At 35.4% G+C, this 25,573-nt stretch overlaps 1 protein-coding gene and 1 long non-coding RNA gene across 5 annotated transcripts in view; both read left to right on the forward strand.

The window, feature by feature from the left end:
* The window catches only part of LOC309612548, a 440,985-nt gene that overhangs the window by 347,828 nt on the left and 67,584 nt on the right, over positions 1 to 25,573 (forward strand). The window lies entirely within an intron of this gene.
* PREPL (prolyl endopeptidase like) overlaps positions 1 to 25,573 on the forward strand; it is a 43,826-nt gene that overhangs the window by 7,166 nt on the left and 11,087 nt on the right. For 2 of the 4 annotated variants that reach the window (XM_082358142.1, XM_082358140.1), the window contains 8 exons: positions 8,815 to 8,937; positions 10,174 to 10,240; positions 10,818 to 11,024; positions 12,230 to 12,365; positions 17,857 to 18,073; positions 18,693 to 18,878; positions 22,865 to 23,062; positions 25,398 to 25,573. In XM_082358142.1, coding sequence (XP_082214268.1) covers positions 8,863 to 8,937; positions 10,174 to 10,240; positions 10,818 to 11,024; positions 12,230 to 12,365; positions 17,857 to 18,073; positions 18,693 to 18,878; positions 22,865 to 23,062; positions 25,398 to 25,573 — 1,262 coding nt within the window. In that variant the 5' untranslated portion in view covers positions 8,815 to 8,862. The remainder of the gene's footprint in view (positions 1 to 8,814; positions 8,938 to 10,173; positions 10,241 to 10,817; positions 11,025 to 12,229; positions 12,366 to 17,856; positions 18,074 to 18,692; positions 18,879 to 22,864; positions 23,063 to 25,397) is intronic. The other 2 variants (XM_082358143.1, XM_082358141.1) reach the window with 2 other exon arrangements.

Genomic DNA, 25,573 nt, shown 5'->3' on the forward strand with positions numbered 1-25,573 from the left:
AAACTATGTTGAATAAAAGTGACAAGAGTGGACATCCTTGTCTTGTTCCTGATCTTAGAGGAAATGCTTTCAGCTTTTCACCCCTGAGTTTGATATTAGCTATAGTTTAGTCATATATGGCCTTTATTATGTTGAGGTATGTTCTCTCTATACCCACTTTCTGGAGAGTTATCATCATAAATGGGTGTTGGATTTTGTCAAAAGCTTTTTCTATTGAGATCATATGGTTTTTATTCTTTAATTTGTTGATGTAGTGTGTCATACTGATTGTTTTGTGGATATTGAAAAATCCTTGCATCCCTGGGATAAATCCCACTTTTTCATGGTGTATGATCCTTTTAATATATCGTTGGATTCAGTTTGCAAATATTTTGTTGAAGATTTTTGCATCTATCTTCATCAGTGATACTGGCCTGTAATTTTCTTTTTTTTTGTGGTATCTTTGTCTGATTTTGGTATCAGGGTGATGGTGGCCTCATAGAATGAGTTTGGGAGTGTTCCTTCCTCTGCAGTTTTTTGGAAGAGTTTCAGAAGGATAGGTGTTAACTCGTCTCTAAATGTTTGATAGAATTCACCTCTGAAGCCATCTTGTCCTGGACTTTTGTTAGTTGGGAGTTTTTTAATCACAGATTTCAATTTCACTACTTGTGATTGGTCTGTTTATATTTCCCATTTCTTCCTGGTTCAGTCTTGGGAGATTGTACCTTTCTAAGAATTTGTTCATTTCTTCTAGGTTGTCCATTTTATTGGCATATAGTTGCTTGTAGTAGTCTCTTATGATCCCTTGTATTTCTGTGGTATCCATTGTAACTTCTTTTTCTTTTCTAATTTTATTGATTTGAGCCCTCTACCTTTTTTTCTTGATGAGTCTGGTTAAAGGTTTATCAATTTTGTTTATCTTTTCATAGAACTAGCTTTTAGTTTCATTGGTCTTTTCTGTTGTTTTCTTTGTCTCTATTTCATTTATTTCTGCTCTGATCTTTATGATTTCTTTCCTTTTACTAACTTTGAGTTTTGTTTGTTCTTCTTTCTCTATTTGCTTTAGGTGTGAGGTTAGGTTGTTTATTTGAGATTTTCTTGTTTCCTGAGGTAAGATTTTATTGCTATAAACTTCTCTCTTAAGAGTGCTTTTGCTGCGTCCCATAGGTTTTAGATTGGCATGCTTTTGTTTTTATTTGTCTCTAGGTATTTTTTGATTTCCTCTTTGATTTCTTCAGTGATCCATCAGTTGTTAGGTAGCATATTGTTTAGTCTCCACGTGTTTGTGTTTTTTACAGTTTTTTGTTTTGTTTTGTTTTACAGTTTTTTTTACAGTTTTCTTTTCCTAGCACTGTAGTTGGAAAAGATTCTTGGTACAATTTCACTTTTCTTAAATTTACCAAGGTTAGCTTTGTGGCCCACCGTGTGATCAGTCCTGGAGATTGTTCCATGGGTACTGGAGAAGAATGTGTATTCTGCTGCTTTTGGATGGACTGCTCTCTAAATATCAATTAAGTTCATCTGGTCTAATGTGTCGTTTAAGGCCTGTGTTTCCTTATTGATTTTCTGTCTGGATCATCTGTCCGTTGATGAAAGTGGGGTGTTAAAGTCCCCCACTATTATTGTGTTACTGTTGATTTCCTCTTTTAGAGCTGTTAGCAGTTGCCTTATGTATTGAGGTGCTCCTATGTTGGGTGCATGTATATTTATAATTGGTATATCTTCTTCTTGGATTGATCCCTTGATCATTATGTAGTACCCTTCCTTGTCTCTTTTAACGTTCTTTATTTTAAAGTCTATTTAGTCTGATATGAGTATTGCTACTCCAGCTTTCTTTTATTTCCATTTGCATGGGATAGCGTTTTCCATCCCCTCACTTTCAGTCTGTGTGTGTCCCTAGATCTGAAGTGGATCTCTTGTAGACAACATATATATGGGTCTTATTCTTGTATCCATTTAACCAGTCTTTGTCTTTTGTTGGATCATTTAATCCATTTACATTTAAAGTAATTATCGACATGTATGTTCTTATTGCCATTTTGTTAATTGTTTTGGATTTGTTTTTGTAGGTGTTTTTTTGACCCTTCCTCTTTTGTTCTCTTGTGATTTGATGACTAACTTTACTGTTGTGTTTGGATTCCTTTTTCTTTTTTGTGTGTGTATCTATTGTAGATTTTCAGTTTGCAGTTACCATGAGGTTTTGATATAGCAGTCTATATGTAAACAGGATTGTTTTAAGTTGCTGGTCTTTTAATTTCAAATCCATTTCCAATATCCTGTATTTGTACTCTCCTCTTCTCATGATTGCTGGTTTTGATATCATATTTGTATGTGGATGATTTCCTACCTTTACTGTATGTTTGCCTTTACCAGTGAGCTTTTCCATTCTTAATTTTCTTGTTTCTAGTTGTAACCTTTTCTTTTCCGCCTTGAGAAGTTCCTTTAGCTTTTGTTGCAAAGCTGGTCTGGTGGTGCCAAATTCTCTTAGCTTTTGCTTGTCTATAAAGCTTTTGATTTCTCCACTGAATCTGAATGAGAGCCTTGCTGATTAGAGCATTCTTGGTTGTAGGTTCTTCCCTTTCATCACTTTAAATATATCCTGCCACTCCCTTCTGGCTTGCAGAGTTTCTGCTAAGAAATCAGCTGATAACCTTATGAGAATTCTCTTGTATGTTATTTGTTGCTCTTCCCTTGTTGCTTTTATTATTTTTTCTTTGTCTTTAATTTTCGTCAATTTGATTACTATGTGTCTTGGAATGTTCCTCCTTTGGTTTATCTTGCCTGGGACTCTCTCTGCTTCCTGGACTTGAGTGACTGTTTCCTTTCCCACGTTAGGGAAGTTTTCAGCTATTATCTCTTCAGATATTTTCTCAGGTCCCTTCTCTCTGTCTTGTTCTTCTGGGATCCCTATAATGTGAATGTTGGTGCCTTTAATGTTGTCCCAGAGGTCTCTTAGACTGTCCTCATTTCTTTTCATTCTTTTTTCTTTATTCTGTTCCGTAGCAGTGATTTCCACCCTTCTATCTTCCAGCTCACTTATCCGTTCTTCTGCCTCAGTTAACTTTCTGCTATTGATTCCTTCAAGTGTATTTTTCATTTCAGTTATTGTATTGTTCATCTCTGTTTGTTTGTTCTTTAGTTCTTCTCTGTCTTTGTTAAACATTTCTTGTATTTTCTCAATCTGTGCCTTCATTTTTTTTCCAAGATCTTGGATCATCTTTACTATCATTACTCTGAATTCTTTTTCAGGTAGATTGCCTATCTCCACTTCACTTAGATGTTTTTCTGGGGTTTTATCTTGTTCCTTCATTTGGGACATATTCCTCTGCCATCTCATTTTGTCTAACTTTCTGAGATTATGGTTTCTGTTCCACAGGCTACAGAATTGTAGTTCTTCTTGCTTCTGCTGTCTGCCCGCTGGTGGATGAGCCTAAGAGGCTTGTCCAGCCTTCCTGGTGGGAAGGACTGGTTCCTGCCCACTGGTGGGTGGGGCTGGGTCTTGTCCCTCTGGTGGGCAGGGCCATGTCAAGGGGTGTGTTTAGCAGGAAGCTGTGTGCTCAGGAACACTTTAAGCAGTCTGTCTGCTGATGTGTTTCTGCCCTGTTGGTTGTTTGGCCTGAGATGTCCCAGCACTGGAGCCTACAGGCTGTTGTGTGGGGCCAGGTCTTGGTGAGAAAATTGCAGCCACCAGTAGGGCTCACGCCAGTGAGTACTCCCCAGAACTACTGCTGCTGGTGTCTTTGTCCCCACAGTGAGCCACAGCCACCCCCTGCCTCCACAGAAGACCCTCCAATACCAGCCAGTAGGTCTGGCCCAGGCTCTTTTGAGGTCATTTCTTTTTTCCCTTGGTCCTGGCGCACATGAGTCTTTGTGTGTGCCCTCCAAGAGTGCAGTTTCTGTTTCCCCTAGTCCTGTGGAATTCCTGCTATCAAAACCTGCTGGCCTTCAAAGCCAGATTCTCTGGGGGCTCCTCCTCCCATTGCCGGACGCCCTGGCTGGTGAGCCTGATGTGGGGCTCAGAACTTTTGCCCCTGTGGAAGAACTTTTGTGATACGATTATTTTCCAGTTTGTGGGTCATCTACCCGATGGGTATGGTATTTGATTTATCACAATTGCCCACCTCCTACCATCTCGTTGTGGCTTCTTTGTCTTTGGGTGTAGGATATCTTTCTTTTGGTAGGTTCCAGGATTTTTTTGTCAGTGTTGTTCAGCAGTTGTGATTTGGGTGTTTTCATAAGAAGAGGTGAGCTCACATCTTTCTACTCTGCCATCTTGTCTCTGCCCCCCATAATATCTCTGGCCATCAGTGACCTTGACAAGAGCAGTCAGTGGAATGAGAAGGGCAAAAATCTTACTGGGCTCAAGGAGAGAAATTAGAAGCAGGGAGCATTGGAAACAATCACTTTCCTTCATTTAACAGTCACTTTTTGAGTAAGAAAATAAACAGCAAATATAACTAGATATTTTAAATGAATATAATTAAGAGTCTTGAAAAGAGTTTCACAGATGATTAGTATGGTTTTGTGTAAAAAAACACAGAGATCATTTATTAAGTCAAGGAAGTCCCTCTCTATTCCTAATTTAAGGTTTTTATCATTTTTTAAGTGCATTATTTTCTGTTTTTTTTCTGCATTAATTGAAATGGGCCTAAGATTTATTTCCTTTATTTGTGATTGATGGATTTTTCTAACGTTGAACCATCCTTTCATTCTTAAGGTAAATCCTACTCGATCACATAGGATTTTATTGTTACTATTATTGTTTTTATTTTGTGCTTTTTAAAAATACATTGATTTATGAATTTTATTTTAGAGTTTTTTCAATCCATATTTTACAGTAAGATTGGTTTTTAATTGTCTAATATTGTCACTGTCTAGTTTTAGTGTCAGGGTTATATTAGCCTGATAAAATAAGTTGAGTAGTTTTAAATAGTTGGCATTTTTTTCCTTAAATAGTTGACATATGAGATTATTTTTCCCTTGAGGATTAGAGAAAGCTACCTTTGAAAGTATCTGGGTTTTGTGTCTCTTTTAAGAAGGGAACACTTAGTTATCAATTTCTTTGATATTTATTAGCTTATACAGCTTTTCTTTTTTTTGAGTTGGTTTTGGTAATTTATTTTCTGGAATATTATCCATTTTATCATGTTTTCAAATATATTAGCATAAAGAATGTTATTGTAAGCTTTAATAATCTTTACTATTTCTGTAATTATGCCAACTTTTTCATTCATAATGTTTTATCATTTTTTTAATCAGTTTTGCTATACATGTCTTTCTTAGTACATTTTTTAAAAGAACCAACTTTTTAATTTTGTTAGTCTTCTCGTTAATTACTGTATCAATTTAATTGAAACAAATTAATTTTATTTCCTTTCTTCTAGTTCCTTTAGGTTTACTCTTCTCTTTTTCTGTCTTAAATTGAAATGTTTCATATTACATTATTTCAGGAGACACATAATCTCAGTTTGTCCCACTGTTAATGATGCTAAGCTTGATAATTTCAGTTAAGGTGGTAACTGCTAGTTCTCTCCATTGTTAATGGACCATTATTCCCTTTGCAGTTACTAAGTAGACTTAGGGTAATACTTTGTGCAAATATTTTATTACCTGACATCATTTCATCTAATGAGTTTAATAACCATGGATGATCTTTACTCTAATCATTTGTTTCACTGGGGGGTGCTAATGATTTTCTATTTCTATTATTCTTTCTACATTTATTAGGTGGTAGTATTCTGTTAAGAAGAGTTTCCCCCTTTTTTTGTTTTTTATTTTTTATTATTTTTTTTAATTTTAGTTAGGTGTGTGTTTTGTTTTTTGCTTCTTTTTAAATTATTGTTTTTATTTTTTTCAGTTTATTATAATCAATTACAGTCATTATTGTTTTTGATGCTCAAGTTGTTCCAAATGTGGCTAGTAGGAACCCCTTTAAACTGGCCTTTGTGTTCTTTTGACACATCTCCATGAACCTTTGAACACTTCTTGCTTTCTGACACAAAATGACCTAAGCCTACTTTTTACTCCTCCTGCCCCAGACTTGGAATGAGCCATTAATTAATGGCACCATCTTGACTAAAAGCTGCCCACTGTTCTTCTGTTGTGCTGTTTTTTGTTTGTAGAGTTCATTATTATTTGCTATAGTAAAGTTTACAGAGACTTTCCTGGCAGTCCAGTGGTTAAGACTCCATGCTTCCACTGCAGGGGGCACAGGTTTGATCCCTGGTTGGGGAACTAAGATCCTGCATGCCACGCAGTGTAGCCAAAAAATAAATTAATTAATAAAATGTGAAGTTTACATATTCCATTCTCTTGTCTTATGAGTTTCTGTTAAAATGGTTTTGTGGTTGGCGACCCAGAAGGTGGGAAGGAATGCTTCTTTTTTCCACTAATTGAGTGATACTGTACATGTAACTTTCTTGAAATTTAAAGCTCTCCTCACCTCAACTCCTTTAGGTAGTATATTCCCTTAAAACCAATAGACTATTCATGTATTAAGACAGTGTTCCCCAGTCTTTTTGGCACCAGGGACCAGTTTTGTGGAAGACAATTTTTTCATGGACCGGGGCTGGGAGGATGGTTCAGGTGCTAATGCTAGCAATGGTTCACGTGGTAATGCGAGCATTGGGGGGAATGGTTCAGGCAGTAGTGCGAGTGATGGTTCAGGCAGTAATGTGAGCGATGGGGAGCAGCAGATGAAGCTTTGCTCACTCGCCTGCCACTCACCTCCTGCTGTATGGCCCGGTTCCTAGCAGGCCACGGACAGGTACCAGTTAGCAGCCCAGAGGTTGGGAACCCCTGCATTAAGATACTTGGCTAAAATGGATAGGTTTAGCTGCATACCCTAATGGTAATGCTAGCTGGCATTGAAATGAAAGCTTAAAACACCCAGTGGGTATTCTTGGGGACGGAATGTAAACGAAAACCAATTTGGAGTACTTTATGATTATTATATAAAATCTCAGTTTCCCTGGAAGTAATTCCTTTTGAGGAATTATTTACAAAACTCTCGAATTCTACTTCCATTTTATTAAGGCAGTTAAAAATCCTGTTGCTTTCAGGGTTATTTTGGTTCAGGTAAGCTCAGTTTATTAGGATTTGTGACACAGAAAAAAGTTAATCAAGAGTGTAAAATAAGTTTAGGAGGACAGATATTGGGCCCAGCTCTGTTGCCTTAGCCCGGCATTGGCCATGGCTCTCAATAAGAATGGGTGTTTAAAAGTGGCAGAGCCCAGCTCCTCACCTACAGTGTGCTAGGAGCTGCAAGGTAGTAGAAAGAGATACTCTCTTCATAGCCATCCTGACTCTACTTCAAAAGTTCTAATAGGAATTAAGAGAATAGGTAATCATATATCTGGATGTGAAAAGGTAGCCTCTACCACTAAGTTATAGTTTCAAGATAAATTTGTAGCCATCTTCTGATTTGTGCTTTGGGTGATAATAGGAAGTTATTGGTATAGATATTTTGTCTCACTAAAGATTAACACTAGATTTTGTAGAAATTCTAAAAAAAATGAGCCTTTAGAATTTGAATTTCAAATCATTACTCAGTCATATTAATTTTATGATTGAAGTAGAGACTTCAGTTGAAGTAGAGACTGAATGATTTAGACTACTGTAACAGCCATTGTTGATAATGTGAATCTAATCCAAATCATAAAGCATCTCAAAAAGTCTAAAAAACTTTGTGAGAATGATTATTTTTTCATTTAATTTCCTTTGGTGATTTTTCTGTTTTATTCTTGTGTTTAATTTTAGACTGTGTAAACTCTTTGTGATATAAAACTATATTTATAGCTTACATTCTCTACACTGTTGGTAAAGTATCATGGATACCCTTGTGCAATAAATATTTACCAGCTGTTGCAGGTCCTAACCAAAGGCTTAGTGCTCTCTCTGGCACAAATCACTACAGTTGTCATCTTTGGCAGAAAGCTGACATATAAAATCTTGGCTAGAATTATTTTCCTTAAGCAAGAGAAACCTGTGGAATGTTGAATTATTCAACCCTTTTTTTTATTTGACAACTGAGGTTTTGCCTTATCCAAATTTTAATAATTCATATGATATTTATATGCTCACCAGAGATCAACTTAAGCTGTTAGCTTATTAGATACTCCTAATAAGACACTGAGTGCTTTATTTAGCTTTCACCTATATCTCTACTTGTTAATTTTCCATTATTTTTCCTTTTTGAGGATGAGTATATCATTTTTTTTAACCTCAAAGAGAAGCTCTGTTTTATAAAGCATTATTTTGCCTTTTGAGCTAATAAACAGTTCTATTCGGAGGATTCCTTATCTCCACGAGAAGAAAATTATGGCTAATGAAGATATAAGTACGAAAAACTTCTTATCATAACTCTTGCTGTGAATAAAATAATAGTGAACATAATGATAATGTCTTCCTCTCCCTTTGACGTTTTCCCCTTTTTAGGAGGTATTTCAGTACTTTATAAAACTCTGTAGACTTCTACTTCTCACACCTGGCTATTAAATATGTAAATGTTCATAGGACTTCCTTTACTTCTTTCTCATAGTATTTCTGAAGACTTTCCAACGCTTCTTAGTACTACTGCATCCTAAGGACTTATCCATTTAAATTAATAGTATAGTCATCAAGTATCCACCTTGTTTACATTTTTAAATGAAAAAGAGGAAATAATTTATTGAGCTTATGAAACAACATTTAAGATCTGTGAAATGCATATTATTTCATAGGTATACACCTAACATTGTAGTACTTGAATGAAAAGGAAATAATAATTACCTTTAAAAAGCAAAGGTTTTCTCCCTAGTCGAAATATTATGGTCATACTAATAAAACTTTTTCCAGGATTTCTTGCCTATTAAACAAGAAAACGAAAAATCCCTTTCAGAAAACATGGATGCATTTGAAAAAGTGAGAACAAAATTAGAAACACAGCCACAAGAAGAATACGAAATCATCAATGCAGAGGTAGGATATCTTATATATTTTTTTTTAATATGATATTACCAGTCAGGATACAAATAAAATACCTTGTGATTTATAAACATAATCCCACATCAAAATTAGACTGCTTTTGGCCTTTAAAATATGCTGAAAAACTTAAAGAACAAAGAGTAAGCTGAGTATGGTCCTTTAAATAAGTTATAAAGATCAAAGCCAAGATGAATTTCTAAGCATATAATGTTAATTCTGGTTTTTGGAAAAAATCAATTCTGTTTTTAAATACTCCCAGGAGAAGTTCAAATGAAACTAACTCATAATGTTTTATTACTTGAAAAGTATTTGATTGCTCTATCTGTACTTTTTTTAATAAAAGAAAATTCACTTTGAATAGTATAATACCATGAAATCCAAGCATTTGCTTGACTGTTTTGTGGTTACCACAGTCATAAATATTCAGTTGAAACAGATTGAACATGCATGTTGAAAATTTTTCGATAAGATTGGAAAACAGAACCACAGCTTATGAATGAAAATTACGTATGTAGTAGAATGGAAATAGCAATAGGTTAAGAATGAGGAATTCCAGATTCAAATTGTGCCACTAACTAGCAAGTAGTAATTGTCTTAAGCTACCTGAAATCATATCAATCAGTTGCATTTAATATGTAAGAATTAGACAAGAGCATGATTCATATATTGGTAATAGTCTTTCAATCTTAAATTGTCTATATCTGTCACCCTCACAGAGGGTGAGATGCTTTGTGTAAAATCAGATCAAACCGTGGACAATTGGCAGTGACAGCATATTTTAAAGGAAAGACTCTCAGAAAGTAACTGACTGGGTTTTCAGACTAGTCTAAGTCACAGTTTCCGTATCTGCATCATTTTGGATTATCTTAAAGATGCCACTTGATCTCTGTTAATTGTCAAACGTTCCAGAAGTAAAGCTAAAATGGTTTGTACAGTCATAACTGACGTAGGTTTCGTTAATGCCTTCTCTTTGTTGCCTCTTATATTTATGTATTAGAAACTCCTCCAGTGATTGATTGTAAACATATGAAAACCATATCTTAATCACTATGTTGTAAAAAGTGATTCATTTTGTATTTTTTATATGTTCATTCATAGACTGCAACACGTCTGCTTATAAAAGATCTCATTTCTTCATCTTGACTAGTCAGATCACTAAACAATTAAATTGTTTTTAAATTATTGAATAAATTGTAATTAAATAAACCATTTGTTTCTTTTCATTGTCAGATTAAACATGGTGGTTTTGTTTATTATCAAGAGGGCTGCTGTTTGGTTCGTTCCAAAGATGAAGAAGGTACAAAACAGTTTTTCCTTGTAAGAAATACCTGATTTTTCAGGTTTTACATTTTTCATTGGAAATTTGATATTGATTTTTCAAAAGTATAGAAAATATCTGTTTTCAATTTCTGATTTTTTTCTCTATTTTTAAATGAGTAGTTTTTTAATTTCTGGGTTTGCCTAAGATATAATTAACAGCTACATTCAAAAGCTTTGGCAGAGAGAATGGAGGTGGGAACCAGCATTTTTTGAGCATCTACCAAATCCTGGATACTGTGCGAGGCACTATATAGACTATTCAGGGTCACTTACATTTTCTTACTTTTCTGGGTTGTATATGGTCTACAAATATTAGACTATAACTATCAAGTAACATTACATAGGTTGATGCATTGAATAATATTGAATAGCGTAGGGTAGTATTAAATACTAATGCCATTTTCTGTACACGTCAAACTGCTGTCAGTGTTCGAAGACGCCAAAATGTAGCCTCTTACAAAAGGGGAATGCTAGTTTAAAACATTGAAATACAGTTTATAATTTTTTGAAGTATATTTTGTGGAATTATCTCCTTTATCCTTTCCTTTATGCAGCAGACAATGATAATTATGAAGTTTTGTTCAATTTGGAGGAACTTAAATTAGAGCAACCCTTCATTGATTGTATCAGAGTTGCTCCTGATGAAAAATATGTAGCTGCCAAGATAAGAACTGAAGATTCTGAAGCATCTACCTGTGTAGTTGTGAAGCTCAGTGATCAACCTGTAATGGAAGCTTCTTTCCCAAATGTGTCCAGTTTTGGTAAGCCACCAACCAAAACAGTCTTCTACATTGAAAAGGCAACAGTAAAGAGAATTGTCCACACTTTGCAAACATTTTTACTTGCTCACGTGAGTGAATGAGAAGATGAATGCCTGATCTGTTTATCCCTGTGGACTCCATACCTTCCTCTGTGCCTCTTATTCAGGAGACCTTCCCTTCTTTAGTTAAATATCCAAATTCATGTTCATGTTTTTAAAAGTATTGTAATCAGAGTCCAGGTTGTACAGTGTATGTTAATATATCAGTAATTCTTTGCTATTATTTAGAGTACATTTTCACATAAAAATTGTCTCTTAATATTTTATTCAACTTTAAGCTTGGGTATGATTTTTTCATTTCACATCATCTTGTTGAGCCATTATAGCACATTGCCCAGGGTCACTACCAAGGAACTCTGGAACACAATGAACTAACTTATTCAATAAAAGCTATGATATTTTTACCAGGAGAACCAACTTTAAATTTTATCATTTATCACTGAGTGATATATATGTTTATACTTTATCCTCCCTTTTCATTTTCTGCCATATATTTCCCCATTGTTTAATAACAATGCTTTTGCAGTGAATAGAAATTATACCGTATCTAATTGATTCTAAGGCATACCTCTTGTACATTTTAACCTCTCTAAAATCAGAATGCATACTATACAATAATGTCTTACAGTCACTGTCAGCCAGGTGGCAGTCATGATGTAATTGTGTGAAAACTTTCATTGACAGCTTCTGGTAAGATCTAGAAAACACCATATTTGGTAGTTTGAGGTATCCTGTGGCTTGAAAACAGACAGAAAACATTTAGGCATGAGAGAAAATGGTCCAAAATTTCCTCAGATTTAGAGGTTGTAGATTTAAACATAATTCATCTCCTAAAAGCAAATGTGACTTTACCAAAGTCTTTCTTAAATATTGAATATTCATCTCTTATTGAGAAACTTGAGTACCCTGAGACTAATAACTACTTGAAAACTTAGAATTGATGTAGTAGTATCTTATTCTCTGGAAATATCTCTGGCTTATAAATAACAGGGTTAGACATAGTCAAACCTATGTTAGATTTAGATTTCCAGGGATAAACTTGCACATCTCTTCTATTTGGCACTCAAAATTAGAATGCACTGTGCCTTTTTTTTTTTAAACTGTAAGTAGGTGGATATATATAATTCTTTAATTATTTTCTTTTAGAATGGGTAAAGGATGAAGAAGATGAAGATGTTTTATTCTACACCTTCCAGAGGAACCTTCGCTGTCATGATGTATATCGAGCCACTTTTGGTGATAACAGGCGTAATGAACGTTTTTACACAGAAAAAGACCCAAGGTACTAAAACAATACAATTAAGTCTTTTTCTTCAGAGTATTTCTCTAGTTATCTGAAGTGCTGCTCTTGGTTGACTTAAAACATTGATTTTGGCTGGAATCAGATATAATAAGGCTAAGAGGAGCATAAGCATTCTTTTGTAAGTGGTTTAGATTCAAAATTGGAAATTAGTTATATTCAGACTTCAGAGTGAACACAAATATATCATTAGACTCAAATGCTGAGTTATTAACATTCTCTCTGTACTGACACATGAGAGGAGTTGTTAATTAAACATTTAATATGGTTTCCATGCAGCAGTTATGAATCTCTTGTAAGTCATAACTAGAATAACCATGGTGTCAGTTACACAGAATTCACTATTTATTTCATATAGCTTATCTGAATTTTAAATTGCTTTGCTTTGAACCATGATATACATTGGTCTTTAAATTTTACTTTCCCCAATACTTTGGTAATTCCTCCTTAAAGCTAATTCTTTTTGCTTCAGGACTTATGCCTCATATTACCACTTAACCAGGCTTGGGAGGAAATGATAATAAATTTATCTGGCAAAATCCCTTAACTCTTACCCAGATATACTTTTCCAAATGATTTATGATAAATTATTTCTTAACACCAGGGTCCTGTCACCTTTTACAGTATAATTTGGACAATGTCTGAACAGATTTTGCAAGAGAGAAAAATGATCTTTAACACCAAATCTATGACAGTAAAATTGATACCCAAAACAAGAAAAGTAACCCTTCACTTAATAAAATCTCAGAGCTGACAAGGACCTTAAAGAAAATCTTACACAACACCCAGTTTATATAAAGAACTTGAGGTCTGGAGAAATTGTATTATTCCAACCCATAGAACTTAACATTCTGGGTTCAGTAATGCTGTCATTGCTTTTTTCTGATGCTGATTGTTTTAATGAGAATTTACTAGAACCAGCTATTCATACGATCCACTACTTTATGTGTCATTTGTCAAGGATATCTTTTGGAGATGACAGTTTAAGCTAGTAATTTATTACATTGTATCAATGACTTACGATTGTGAACCATTTTCCACCTTGTGAATAAAACTCAAAATTGACCCTATGAGCTATACCCTTGAATAAGGTACTTAGTTGCTGTATGTTGTTACTATCCTAAATTCTAAGATTGAGTTATACATACATTTAAGATTCTTGATTTTTGGCTTCTAGCTTGCTTTTTCTACCCCAAAAAGAATTAACCATAATTAAGTATGTTTAAACCTAGTTTGGCATCTGATCTCTAAAGCACAGATTAGTTTGTCGATTCTGAATACAGTTGACCCTTGAACAACTGGGGGTTAGGGGCACTGACTCCCGTGTGGTTGAAAATCCACCTATAACTTTACAGTTGACCCTTTTTATCCACTGTTCCATATCAGAGTATTCAGCCAACCGCAGATGGTGTGGTAGTGTGGTATGTATTTATTGAGAAAAATCTGTGTATAAGTGGACCCCACCAGTTCAAATCCATGTTGTTCAGGGGTTAACTGTACTTAACAGCCCTAATCCAAAGGGAAGGACCAAGAGGGAAAAGCAGCATACCAGTAGAGAAAATGTAATAAAGGTCTTCATAGAACTTCTAAGACTGAGCTGTTTTTTTTACTGTGTTTGCTTTGATACCAGGTTTCAGTATTCTGCTCTCACAAGTAAGGTTTGCCAAAATTACTTTATAACTTCTTTTTCTAGTTTCTTGAGGTGTGAAGTTTGTTTGAGATTTTTCCTTTTTCTTAATGTGTTTATTGCTATAAATGCCTCTATTAGAACTGCTTTTGCTACATCCCATAGGTTTTGGTGTGTAGTATTTCCATTTTCATTTACTTCAAGTTTTTTTTTTAATTTCCCTTTTGATTTCTTCTTTGACCCTTTGGTTGTTTAGGAGTGTATTGTTTAATTTCCATATATTTGTGAATTTTCCAGTTTTTTTCCTGTTAAGACTTACTTTGTGACCTAACACATAATCTTTCCTGGAGAATGTTCCAGGTCCACTTGAGAAGAATGGTTTTTTTATTTTTGCTGCTGTTGGACAGAATGTTCTGTATACGTCTGTTAGATCCATTTGTTCTAAAGTATAGTTCACGTCCAAGGTTTCCTTACTGATTTCCTGCCTGGATGATCTATCCATTGTTGAAAGTGGGCTACTAAAGTCCCCTACTATTATTATGTTGTCTATTTTCCTTTCAGATCTGTTAATATTTGCTTAATATATTTGAGGGTTCTGATGTCGAGTGCATATATATTTATGCTTGTTATAAATCTTCTTGATGAATTGACACCTTTGTCATTATGTAGTGTGGCCTTCTTTATCTCTTGTTAGAGCTTTTGAGTTAAGGTCTATTTTGTCTGATATAAGTATAGCTACCCTTGCTCCCTTTTGGTTTCTACTTGTGTAGAATGTCTTTTTCTTTATTTTGAGCCTATGTATGTCCATGAAATTGAAATGAATCTCTTACTATAGGCAGCATATAGTTAGTTCTTTTTTTATCTGTTTAGCCACTTCATGCCTTTTGATTGGAGAATTTAATTCATTTACATTTAGAGTAATTTATAACAGCTAAAGACTTACTAATGCCATCTTTTTCATGTTTTCTAGCTGCTTTGGATCAATAGTTCCCAGTTCTTTCCTACTGTCTTCCTTAATGAATTGATGATTTTCCATAGTGCTATAGTTTGATTCCCTTCTCTTTGTATTTTGTGTATCTACTGTAGGTTTTTGCTTGGTAGTTACCACAACTTTACTTCTGTTTCTAAGAAAACTGTTACTTACAGAGCTGCTTGTGTTCTCACTTCCCTGTAACCACGTGTCTGCCAGATAATTGACTGAGTAATTTATCTTTTGATTACCTGTGTCATCATTACACATAAATAAGTAGATAAAAATAGCAAAGGAAGTGTTGAAGATAAAGAGCAAAATAGGGCAGGGGATTTGCCTTACAACAATATATTAAAACATGTGAAAGCTGGGACTTCCCTGGTGGCGCAGTGGTTGGGAGTCTGCCTGCCATAGCAGGGGACATGGTTTCGAGCCCTGGTCCGGGAAGATCCCACATGCCGTGGAACAACTAGGCCCGTGTGCCACAACTACTGGGCCTGTGCTCTAGAGCCCACGAGCCACAACTACTGAGCCCAAGTGCCACAGCTACTGAAGCCCGCGCACCTAGAGCCTGTGCTCCGCAACAAGAGAAGCCACCTCAATGAGAAGCCCGCGCACCGCAGCTAAGAGTAGCCCCCGCTCGCTGCAACTAGAGAAAGCCCACGTGTAGCAACAAAGACCCAACGCAGCCAAAAAAATAAATAAAATAATTAAAAAACAAAAAACAAAAAAACATGTGAAAGCACAACAGTTAAAATAATACAAATTGACAGACCAATAAAAGAGACCAGAATAGATAACCCTAAAACAGACCCTAGAATGTAAATATTGAATATTTGGACGAAAACAATTTTCATCACTTCGTACATCAGCATACATTCCTAAAAGATTTAAAGGATCTATTGGTAAAAATAAAACCATCAAAAAAAACCCTAGGTGAAAATATATGTATTTCACTCAGCTTGGTTGAAATATTTCCAGAGCATAAAATCAGTAGAAGAAATTACAAGGGGTAGTACCAATATTCTTGATTATCTAAAATATTAGACTCTTATGTCAGAAACTATTGTAAACAAAATCCATATGACAAAATGGGGGAAAGTATTTTCAACAAAAGGACAAGTTAATGTCCTTAATTTATAAAGAGATGGTTATAGACCAATAATTTAAACTACATCACCAAGTTTAAAATGGACACATTGCAAAGAAATAAAATTGACAAACATGGTAATGTAGTCCAATACAAAAGGAATTTTACCAAAATGCTTATCTCTGGGGAGTGGAACTCAGGGTTATCAGCCTTCTTTATATTCTTCAGTATTTTCAGTGTGAATTACTTTTGTAATAAGGAAACATGTAGGTAGAATATTTAAAGGCATCCAGTGTGTCAATATGAATTAGTGTAATGCTCTTGGGATAATATTTGATTGTATTGATCAAGAGTCATAAAAATACTTAATCACTAAAACAGTATTTCTGTTACTAAGAATCTATCCTAAGGAAATAATTATAAAAGTTAGGAAGAGGGACTTCCCTGGTGGCACAGTGGTTAAGACTCTGCACTCCCAATGCAGGGGGCCCAGGTTCATTCCCTGGTTGGGGAGCTAGGTCCCACATGCATGCCGCAGCTGGGAGTTCGCATGCCACAACTAAGGAGGCGGCAAGCCTCAGCTGAGGAGCCCACCTGCTGCAGCTAGGGAGCACACATGCCACAACTAAAGGAGCCAGTGAGGCGCAACTAAGGAGCCCACTGGCTGCAACTAAGACCCAGCACAACCAGATTAATTAATTATTTTTTTTTAAAGTTAGGGAGAGGGAAACTATCTTCGTGACATATTCCGTTTTATATTTATTACAATGAAACATTAAAATCTACATTTTTAAGAATTATGATAATTCAACTCAATAGAATATTAGGTAGCCATTAAAAATAATGATCACAGACTGTATAACTAATGTAGGGGAAGATGATAATATGTGTAAGAAGAAATGCAGGGACTTCCTTGGCAGTCCAGTGCTTAAGACTCTGCACTTCCACTGCAGGGGGCGCAGGTTCTATACCTGGTTGGGGAACAGATCCCATGTGCTGCACAGCGCAGCCAATTTAAAAAAAAAAAAAAAAACCTAAATGCAGAATCCAGAATTGCATCTATATTTTTTAAATAACTACATCTATTTAAAGACATGTATAAATAATATTAAGCCTTAGAAGGAAAAATAGAAAAACTAAAATAGTTAATTTTAAAAATGTGTTAGGTTAGTGAGATTGTGAGGGTTTTTCTTCCTGTTGTTTGTTTTGTTGTAAAAACTAGGAGAATAGGAAAAAGGATATCCAACATGCACAGAGAAGAAAAACAAAGGAAACTCTGTGTCCCTTTTCTTCCCTACAGTTACATATCTCCTCTAGGAAGTTTATTTCCTCTTCTCAGGAAAAAGCCCTATAATCTATTAATGTGATTGAGAGTTAGATGATGTCTGTAGTTTACCCTGAAATGCATTTTTAAAAAAAAGATGGATTGATAGATACATAGATATGCGATAAAGACAGTATAACAAAATGTTAGCCATGATTGAATCTTAGTGGTAGGTATATCGGTATTTACCTTACATTTCTTTCATCTTTACTGTATGTTTGAAAATTTTTTATAATAAAATATTAGAGAAAAATTATTTTGAATGCCTTTGGGGAGGAAATGAGAAATATAATAGCCAGTTTTTATAAGCAGTATTCACTAAGGAGTTTTTATTTTCTATCTACATTATAAATTAATATATATACTGAACACCAGTGAGATATTGTCATTAATAGGATAGCCTGCATTTGAAATTTATTGGGTTTTCGTATCTCTCTCTCCCTCTCTCTTTCTTCTGTGCAGCTTTTTTGTTTTCCTTTATCTTACAAAAGACAGTCGTTTTCTCACCATGAATATTATGAACAAGACCACTTCAGAGGTGTGGTTGATAGATGGCATGAGCCCTTGGGACCCACCAGTACTTATCCAGAAGCGAATACACGGGGTCCTTTACTACGTAGAACACAGAGATGATGAATTATACATTCTCACTAATGTTGGCGAGCCTACAGAATTCAAGGTAAATCCTGTATTCTCCTGGTCCCCATTTAGGCTCTTAGGGAGTGTTACACTAACATCAACATTTCTTGCTCTAAGAGTTTATTGTTTTGTAAACTTTGGGTATTGTAAAAACTAATGCTACCTTCCTATGTATAACCAATCCCATTTCTCTTCCCTTAGAGCTAATACCTCGTCATATTTTAATTGTACCTAAAAAGGTTAGTAAATGAAAACATACTCTATCCTAAATATATAGTTATCAAAGCCAAACTTAGTGGCTTAACAAACTTTTATAAGCTCATGATTTTGTGAGTCAGTAGTTTGGACTGATCTCAGGCAGTTCTTTTACTGGTCTCGGCTCGGCTCATTGACGGTTCCACAGTCAACTGGCTGTACTCTCACTCACATGTCCATTGGTTGACCAGTCAGCTAAGCACTGGGCTATACCCACCCAGCAGGCTAGCCTGGGCTCATTCATACGGTGATGTTCACACTTCAGCCCTGATGCAGAGTTAGTTCCTTCAGCTCTTCATAAAACAGTGAAGACTAGTGTGGTCTAGTTTTCAGTGGTTTCATCTCTGGATGCTGTAGTAATCATGTTCTGGTACCTAGATCTCTTCTAATTTTGTTCCACACAGCTAATGAGAACAGCAGCTGATACCCCTGCTATTATGAATTGGGATTTATTTTTCACAATGAAGAGAAATACCAAAGTTGTAGACTTGGACATGTTTAAGGATCACTGTGTTCTATTCCTGAAGCATAGCAATCTACTTTATGTTAATGTGATTGGTCTGGCTGACGATTCAGTTCGGTCTCTAAAGGTATGTTTCATTTTCAAAAGATAATACGTTAGTCAAAATACATGCAGTTTATTAACAGAACATCAAATTTTGAATAATACCAATATACTTTTTCTTAAAAGGAAATTAATTTAAATGGAATTTAGCATATTGGGTCTTTATCAGGTTTAGGAGGTTTGTTTTAGAATTACTTAGAGGACCTTCCTTTTTGTGCACTTTTACTTAAAAATACTGTCTTATAGCATGAATTTGAGAAGTAAGGTGCCATTGTATTTCTCTTTCTGCATATCTCTATATCACATATCTCTACAACTTTAGATATAGTAATAACTCAGGCCAACTTGGCAGCTGGTGCCTAACCACTGCCTCCTGTTCCCATCCCACACCTCCAGTGGGGATAGTAGTCATGCCCACTGTGTTTCTGCTACTATGTTTCTGCCACTGCATTCTCATGTCTTCATCATCTCTTTGCCAATTTTATTGCTAAAACTGGTGAACGGTAACGTTATTGCCCAGTTTTAAAGCAGCATTAATATGTGACTTTAGATAGCATGCACTGAAGGGAAGAAGAGAGGCCTCTGTTTTGCTTGATATGGAAAGAGTTGTGTGACCAGCAAACAGAGCACTTGTACCTCCCCATCTGTACTATTATCACAATTTTTGTTAAAATGCAATTCCAGTAAATTCACTGGATGTTTATCAAATTTCTATGTGCAAAGTACTGTATTGGGCACTCTGGAATGGAAAGATAGTAGGACAAAATATCTGGCCTTAAGGAGAATACAGTTTATCATGAGATTAGACTAGCACACAAAGATCAAGTATAAGGTGGGTTTAAATAAGTGGGATCAGAAACATAAAATGTGCTGTGAGGCCCAAAGGAAAGGAAGAGGGCCCAGGAAAGCTTTGAGGGGAAGTAGAATTTGAGATAAACCGAAGAGGATAGATAGGATTTTGATGGGTGGGGAAGGGAATGGTATTCTAGGCTGAGAAAGTCCATCAAATGAAGCTCTAAGCTGGAGAAGTTCAGAAAATGTTCAGGAAACTGCTAATAATTCATTTTTATTGAAGCAGAATAAATTTCTAGGGGATGAAGCTATGATTTGACATTCTTTGACTGTCAAGGTGGTGAATTTATGCATAAATTATGAAGAGGGGAACATGTGAAGTGTGCGGGCAGGGGAATAATTTGAGGAGTCAAGCTGTACTTCATGAGGTTATCTGGCAGCCATGTTAAGAGTACACCAAAGCACCAAGAGATAAGGGGCATAGAGGTTAGTTTTGAGATTGTTACAGTGGTATAAATAAGAAATAACTAGGGCCTAAATAAAACAACCAAAATTTTCCATCTACTTCATGAAATCAAATTATCAAATGTAATGTCCAGTGCCTTAGAAGGCTATATAAATGTCCTAAAACAAAAATGGTGATTCTTAACTCCAGCAATTTCTTACTGCTTTCATCTACTGAATTCAAAGTGTGTCTTTTCACTTGCTAATTGATGCCGAATTCAGACATCTTCAATCCAGAAACTGGCAGAGCATCTGTTCTTATTGCAGTCTATAGGAATAGGGATGGGAGAAAATATATAATTTCTAGCAATGCATTTATTATAACAAAATTCTTGCAGAATTAGGAATGTCATGAGACTTTGCTCTAAGATTTGATTTCTAAGTAAATATGGGCTTTTATATTTTTTGTATTTTTAAGGTATGCCTCAGTTTCCATTTTTTTAACTTCCATTAACACAAACATCATGTCTTTCATTTATTCTGTATCCTCTATTTCTTTATTCCTTGACCTTTCCCAACCTGTAGTACCTATTATGATGTTCTGAGTATGATGTTCTGAGTCATCATCACATGGAATCAAATACTATATTATATACCAGGAGCTAGTTAAAGAGAATTTTATAGATCAGAGCCTTTTTATGAACTGGGTAACACTGATTAATATGCACAGCCAGTGCTATATACAAAGGACATCTGTGAGCCATACTGTGAGTGGATTATAAAGTATTTCTGTATGTAACATCTCTGCCCAGTGGGCACTTGACTAAAAGAGCTTTATAAACTCAATCTCAGCAATAGAAAATGTCACGCCCTTGATATATTGCCTCATATCCTTGGTCATCATATCATCAGTATTTCCTGGTGATGTTTTTAGTTATATTATTTGGTTATGATATTTAATTTAAGCAAATTAGGAAGTGTTTTGCTTTGTGCTAACATCAATTCATCCGGAGCAGCCTGCATGCTTGGGCTGATTTTCTTTCAGCATGTATGTCTTAATCATTCTTTTGATGAAATGACTGGTTAGGTGGTAGAATGCTTAAACTAAACCTGTTTCTGTCAAATATCTGAAGGAATATCTGCATATCACCTGGCCAGCTCATAATTCTTCTCAGGCTCTGTTCATTAATATACATAGATGATACGGCAGGCTTATCTCAATAGGAAATGTGGCTGAAGATATCCTTGAGATAGTTAATACTTACTTCTATATCAGCTGGACAAACTTTAGAAAGTCCATAGTCTTGGAACAGTTTTTGTTATGATTAAAACTTTAACCTTGGTCCCATTAGTTTAAGAAATACACCCAAAAGACTTTTTGATTTATTGGAACCATTTAATCAGAAACTAAGCTTACTAAAAAAAAAACAAAAAAACTAAGCTTACTACATGAGTCACATGGAAAATGTTTTAAAGTGTCACCAAAGGGGAGAACAACTTGCACCCCTGAGGGCTGAGGAGCCTTGTGCCCTCAATCTGAGGCCTCTGTTACAAGGTTAATAGCAATGCTTCTTCCTTTTTTTCCCACTAAGGTCTCATTTTTTACTCGTTTCACTTTTGCTACCAGATTTCCCAACTTTCATGATTACATTTTTCTTTCTAGTTATGGCTTATATTTAAATAAACACATTATCCTTGAAAATAGCCCACAATCTGAGGAGAGTAAATTAGGAACTCTTTTAGAGAGACATTGCAAATGTATGTCCCTAGTGTTTCAGGGCAATGGATTCTTTGGATTAATTACAAGGAACTTGTTCTGTGAACATAAGCTCTTTGGCTATAGTTTCTACAGGTTAAATGGTACACTCTTTATGCATACATCCCCCACCTACCCTTTCTGAATAGTGCCCACCAGTGACGTTACTGTGCCAAGACCTCTGATTTTCTAAGGAATTTGCTCTTTCTACAATTACTCAGGGAAAGAAAGGCAATTTTCTTTTAATGTTCTCTCAGTACCATTTCTAACACACTGTCAGCCTGCTTACTAGAGTTCTTTAAAAGGTGTAAGAGGGATGTTAGTGGAAGGCTTGAGGCTGGACCCTGCTGCTCTGAGAGAATAAATTTTGATTTCTTTCCTTTTTTCTTAAAGTTAAGAATCTTAATCGTAATAGCTGTGAGTCTCTCAGAGTGGATGTGCAGGAAAGGTTTTCTTCTGCACAATGGTTACCCTGGAGCTAAAGTTAAAAACAAATTGTAAATGCTTTAGTGCTGCTGAGCCAGTTTGTAGCCCTGGAATAATAACTGTCATCACTGCTGCTGTCCAGGCAGCAGACTAAGGGCTGCTGGGTAAATGATTAGAAACACATGTGAGAAATTTCATTTTCTATGAGAATAGAGATCTTGGAGATGTCTCTGGGTTCTGGAATTACTACTTGATTTGCTGTTATTCTTAATCATTTTGCTGTTTCATTGCCCAAGTTTATATACCCCCAAAATAAACTTTTTTATTGAAGGAGACTTCATGTACATCTAGATTCATGATAAACCATTTTCCTGTACTTTTTTTCTTATTTTATTGGTCATTTGCATAGAGTTTTGTTTTTCACTTGAAATATTTTTTGTTGTGCTGAAGTAACCCTTAGATGAGGCATTATGTGATAATGGATAAAAATAAATTTGATGTCCACATCATCTTGTTTGGAGCAGACCCAGAAATTTAATTAATAATACTTAGTGTCTAGATAAAGAGTAAAAATAACTGTTTTATTTCTTCAGCTCCCACCTTGGGCCTGTGGATTCATAATGGATACAAATTCAGACCCAAAGAACTGCCCCTTTCAGCTTTGCTCTCCTATACGCCCCCCTAAATATTACACATATAAGTTTGCAGAAGGCAAACTGTTTGAGGAAACTGGACATGAAGACCCAATCACAAAGACTAGTCGTGTTTTACGTATAGAAGCCAAAAGCAAGGTAAGTCTTTGTGATCCCCACTGTCAGCCTCTGTTTGTTGAAAGGATACTATTTGTCAAGTATTGTGCAATTGCTGGGATTACATTAGCACAGTTTAGTAAAGTGGATCTCACATTCCGCAGCAACACCCAGATGATTTTAGGGGGTACGTGGACTTTTTTTTTTAACTTCTGATACGCATGCATTTATTTAAACATGGATTAGAAAATTTATAACCATCATAGCAAGCCCTTGATTTCATGTGTTGTGTATATTTGAATATTAAAAGTTGATTTAAAGAAGGAAATAATCAAAGTTTCTGTGAAGTTATGACAAAAATTATGAAGGTAGTAAGCAATTGACTAGAGTGAACTAGACTAATATAGACTCCCTGCCCTCATGGAGATTAAATCTAGTGGGGAAGATACTAGATTTTGAAGAAGTAATTACTAATGTACTGATTGCTGCCAAGGAAGACGTACTGAGTACAGTGGAAACATATGGTAAAGGGACCTTACCTCGTCTGGAGAAATTGGGGAAAGCTTCTCTGAGGAAGTAATGCCTCTAGGATGATCAAGAGTTAAGCTAGAAAAGGGGAAGGAGGATTCTATTTTGTGCAGAGGCTCTGAATTGAGGGAGAAATAATGCATTCAAGAAGTATAAAGGAGAACAGGATGGCCAAAGTCTAGCGTAAAAGAGGGAAGATTGTCCGGGGGCAGTGGGAGGTTGGGGAGGTAGTAAGTAGAGAAGAAAATTTGAGCAAGTGAGGAACAAATTAATACATAAACTGTGGTCTTGAATTTAAGGAATTCTCAGAGCTTAGCACATCATACATCAGATAATTTCGCATGTACTGACAAAGAATGAATCAAAACAGAAACCTTTTTTCCTTGTGAATTTTTTCTTTAATTCATTGACTTTTAAAAAAAATATCTTTAAGCAAAGACTACTTTAATATTATAAAAGCAATACACGCTTATTAGAACAAATGCAAAAATATAGAATGTATAAAGTTTAAATGACTTCTTTTCAGTCCTATTTGCTGTACTGCAATATAATCATTGTTAACACATTATCACCGTCCAGATTTTTGGTTTTTGTCAACAAAATACATATGTTTAGGCTTTGTTTTGTTTTACAAAGATGGGATTTATACCAATATCCCAAAATGTTGTAATTATACCCCAAACGGAAAGAACAGTGAAGCTAAGCTCTTGGAGAGCCAAGGGGTTCTTCGTACATTAGGGAAGAAGGAAAGCAACCGCTAAAGGGAAGCTGCTGTAACTACAGGCATTTCTGCACAGCTGATGAACTCTGGGATTCAGGCCATCACAGGACTTGCTACCATTCTTACCTCTTCCTTTTCATAAGTTTTCAACCAACAAGTTTTTCTTTGCTTGTTTAAGTGAAGTTGGGTAGGAGGCAGGAAGATGAACACAACAAGATTATTTTATAGAAATTAATCTGCATCATTTTATAAGAATGAATCTTACTGAGAAGTGAAAATTCAGTTACACTGTCATACGGGTATAATAATGAGAGGAAGAGTTCTTCCTTATTTGATAACACTCTAGTGCCCCAAAGTGAAGTTTTCAAAATGGGAATGAAAAAAATGGGGAGAGTGGCCTGGTTATATTATTTTCCTTATGTAAACTAGTGCTTTTTCATTAGTTTCTGTAAGCAGGGTGAGAACCAACATTTCTACCCTTTTTCTATGAAAGGAAGTCAGTTGAGTGTGAACTATACTGGAGTATAGTTATTTGCCCTAAAAATAATTCAGATGTTAAAATTTGTAAAACTTAAACCGCTTTTAAACATTTTAAAAATAAATAGGTCTTTGAAGAGGATGTGGGTGGGTGTTAGGTCAGTAAGAGATTTCAGATTTTAATGATTCAGAATTCTGACTATTGAGTACAGAAAATTGAGTTGTTAAAACTTCTTTAATTAGCATATTTGTATATATATTCAAAGATGAGAAATGCCTATACGTAACCGGACGTATAGGAAGAATACCATGCTAGTATGTCTAACCTTGATAGGTATTTTGGCTTGTCCTGAAAGAAAAAAAAATTAGTTATACTGAGTAGTGAAGAACTCTTTAAAGTCACTTTACTGTCCTGAAAAGCTACATTTAATAAACTATTTTCAACCCAGACTCTTGCTGTTCCTTTCTAGTTACTATTATAGGTCAGCAGAGTAGCTGAAAATTAAGGACCCTGAGGGATTTTTAGAGACCGTAACTCTTTTGTCTTAATTAAATGAAGTTGGTGCTCAACATCAATAAGCAGCACATAAAATTGGGGTTAAAACTGTTTGAAAAGACTTCTTTACCTGCATAGTAAATCTTCATTTCCAGGATGGAAAATTAGTGCCGATGACTATTTTCCATAAAACGGATTCTGAGGACTTGCAGAAGAAACCTCTCCTGGTACATGTATATGGAGCTTATGGAATGGATTTGAAAATGAATTTCAGGCCTGAAAGGCGGGTGTTGGTGGACGATGGATGGATATTAGCATATTGTCATGTTCG

Source organism: Balaenoptera borealis (assembly GCF_965194805.1).
Source record: "Balaenoptera borealis genome assembly, chromosome: 15".
Classification (NCBI taxonomy): domain Eukaryota; kingdom Metazoa; phylum Chordata; class Mammalia; order Artiodactyla; family Balaenopteridae; genus Balaenoptera; species Balaenoptera borealis.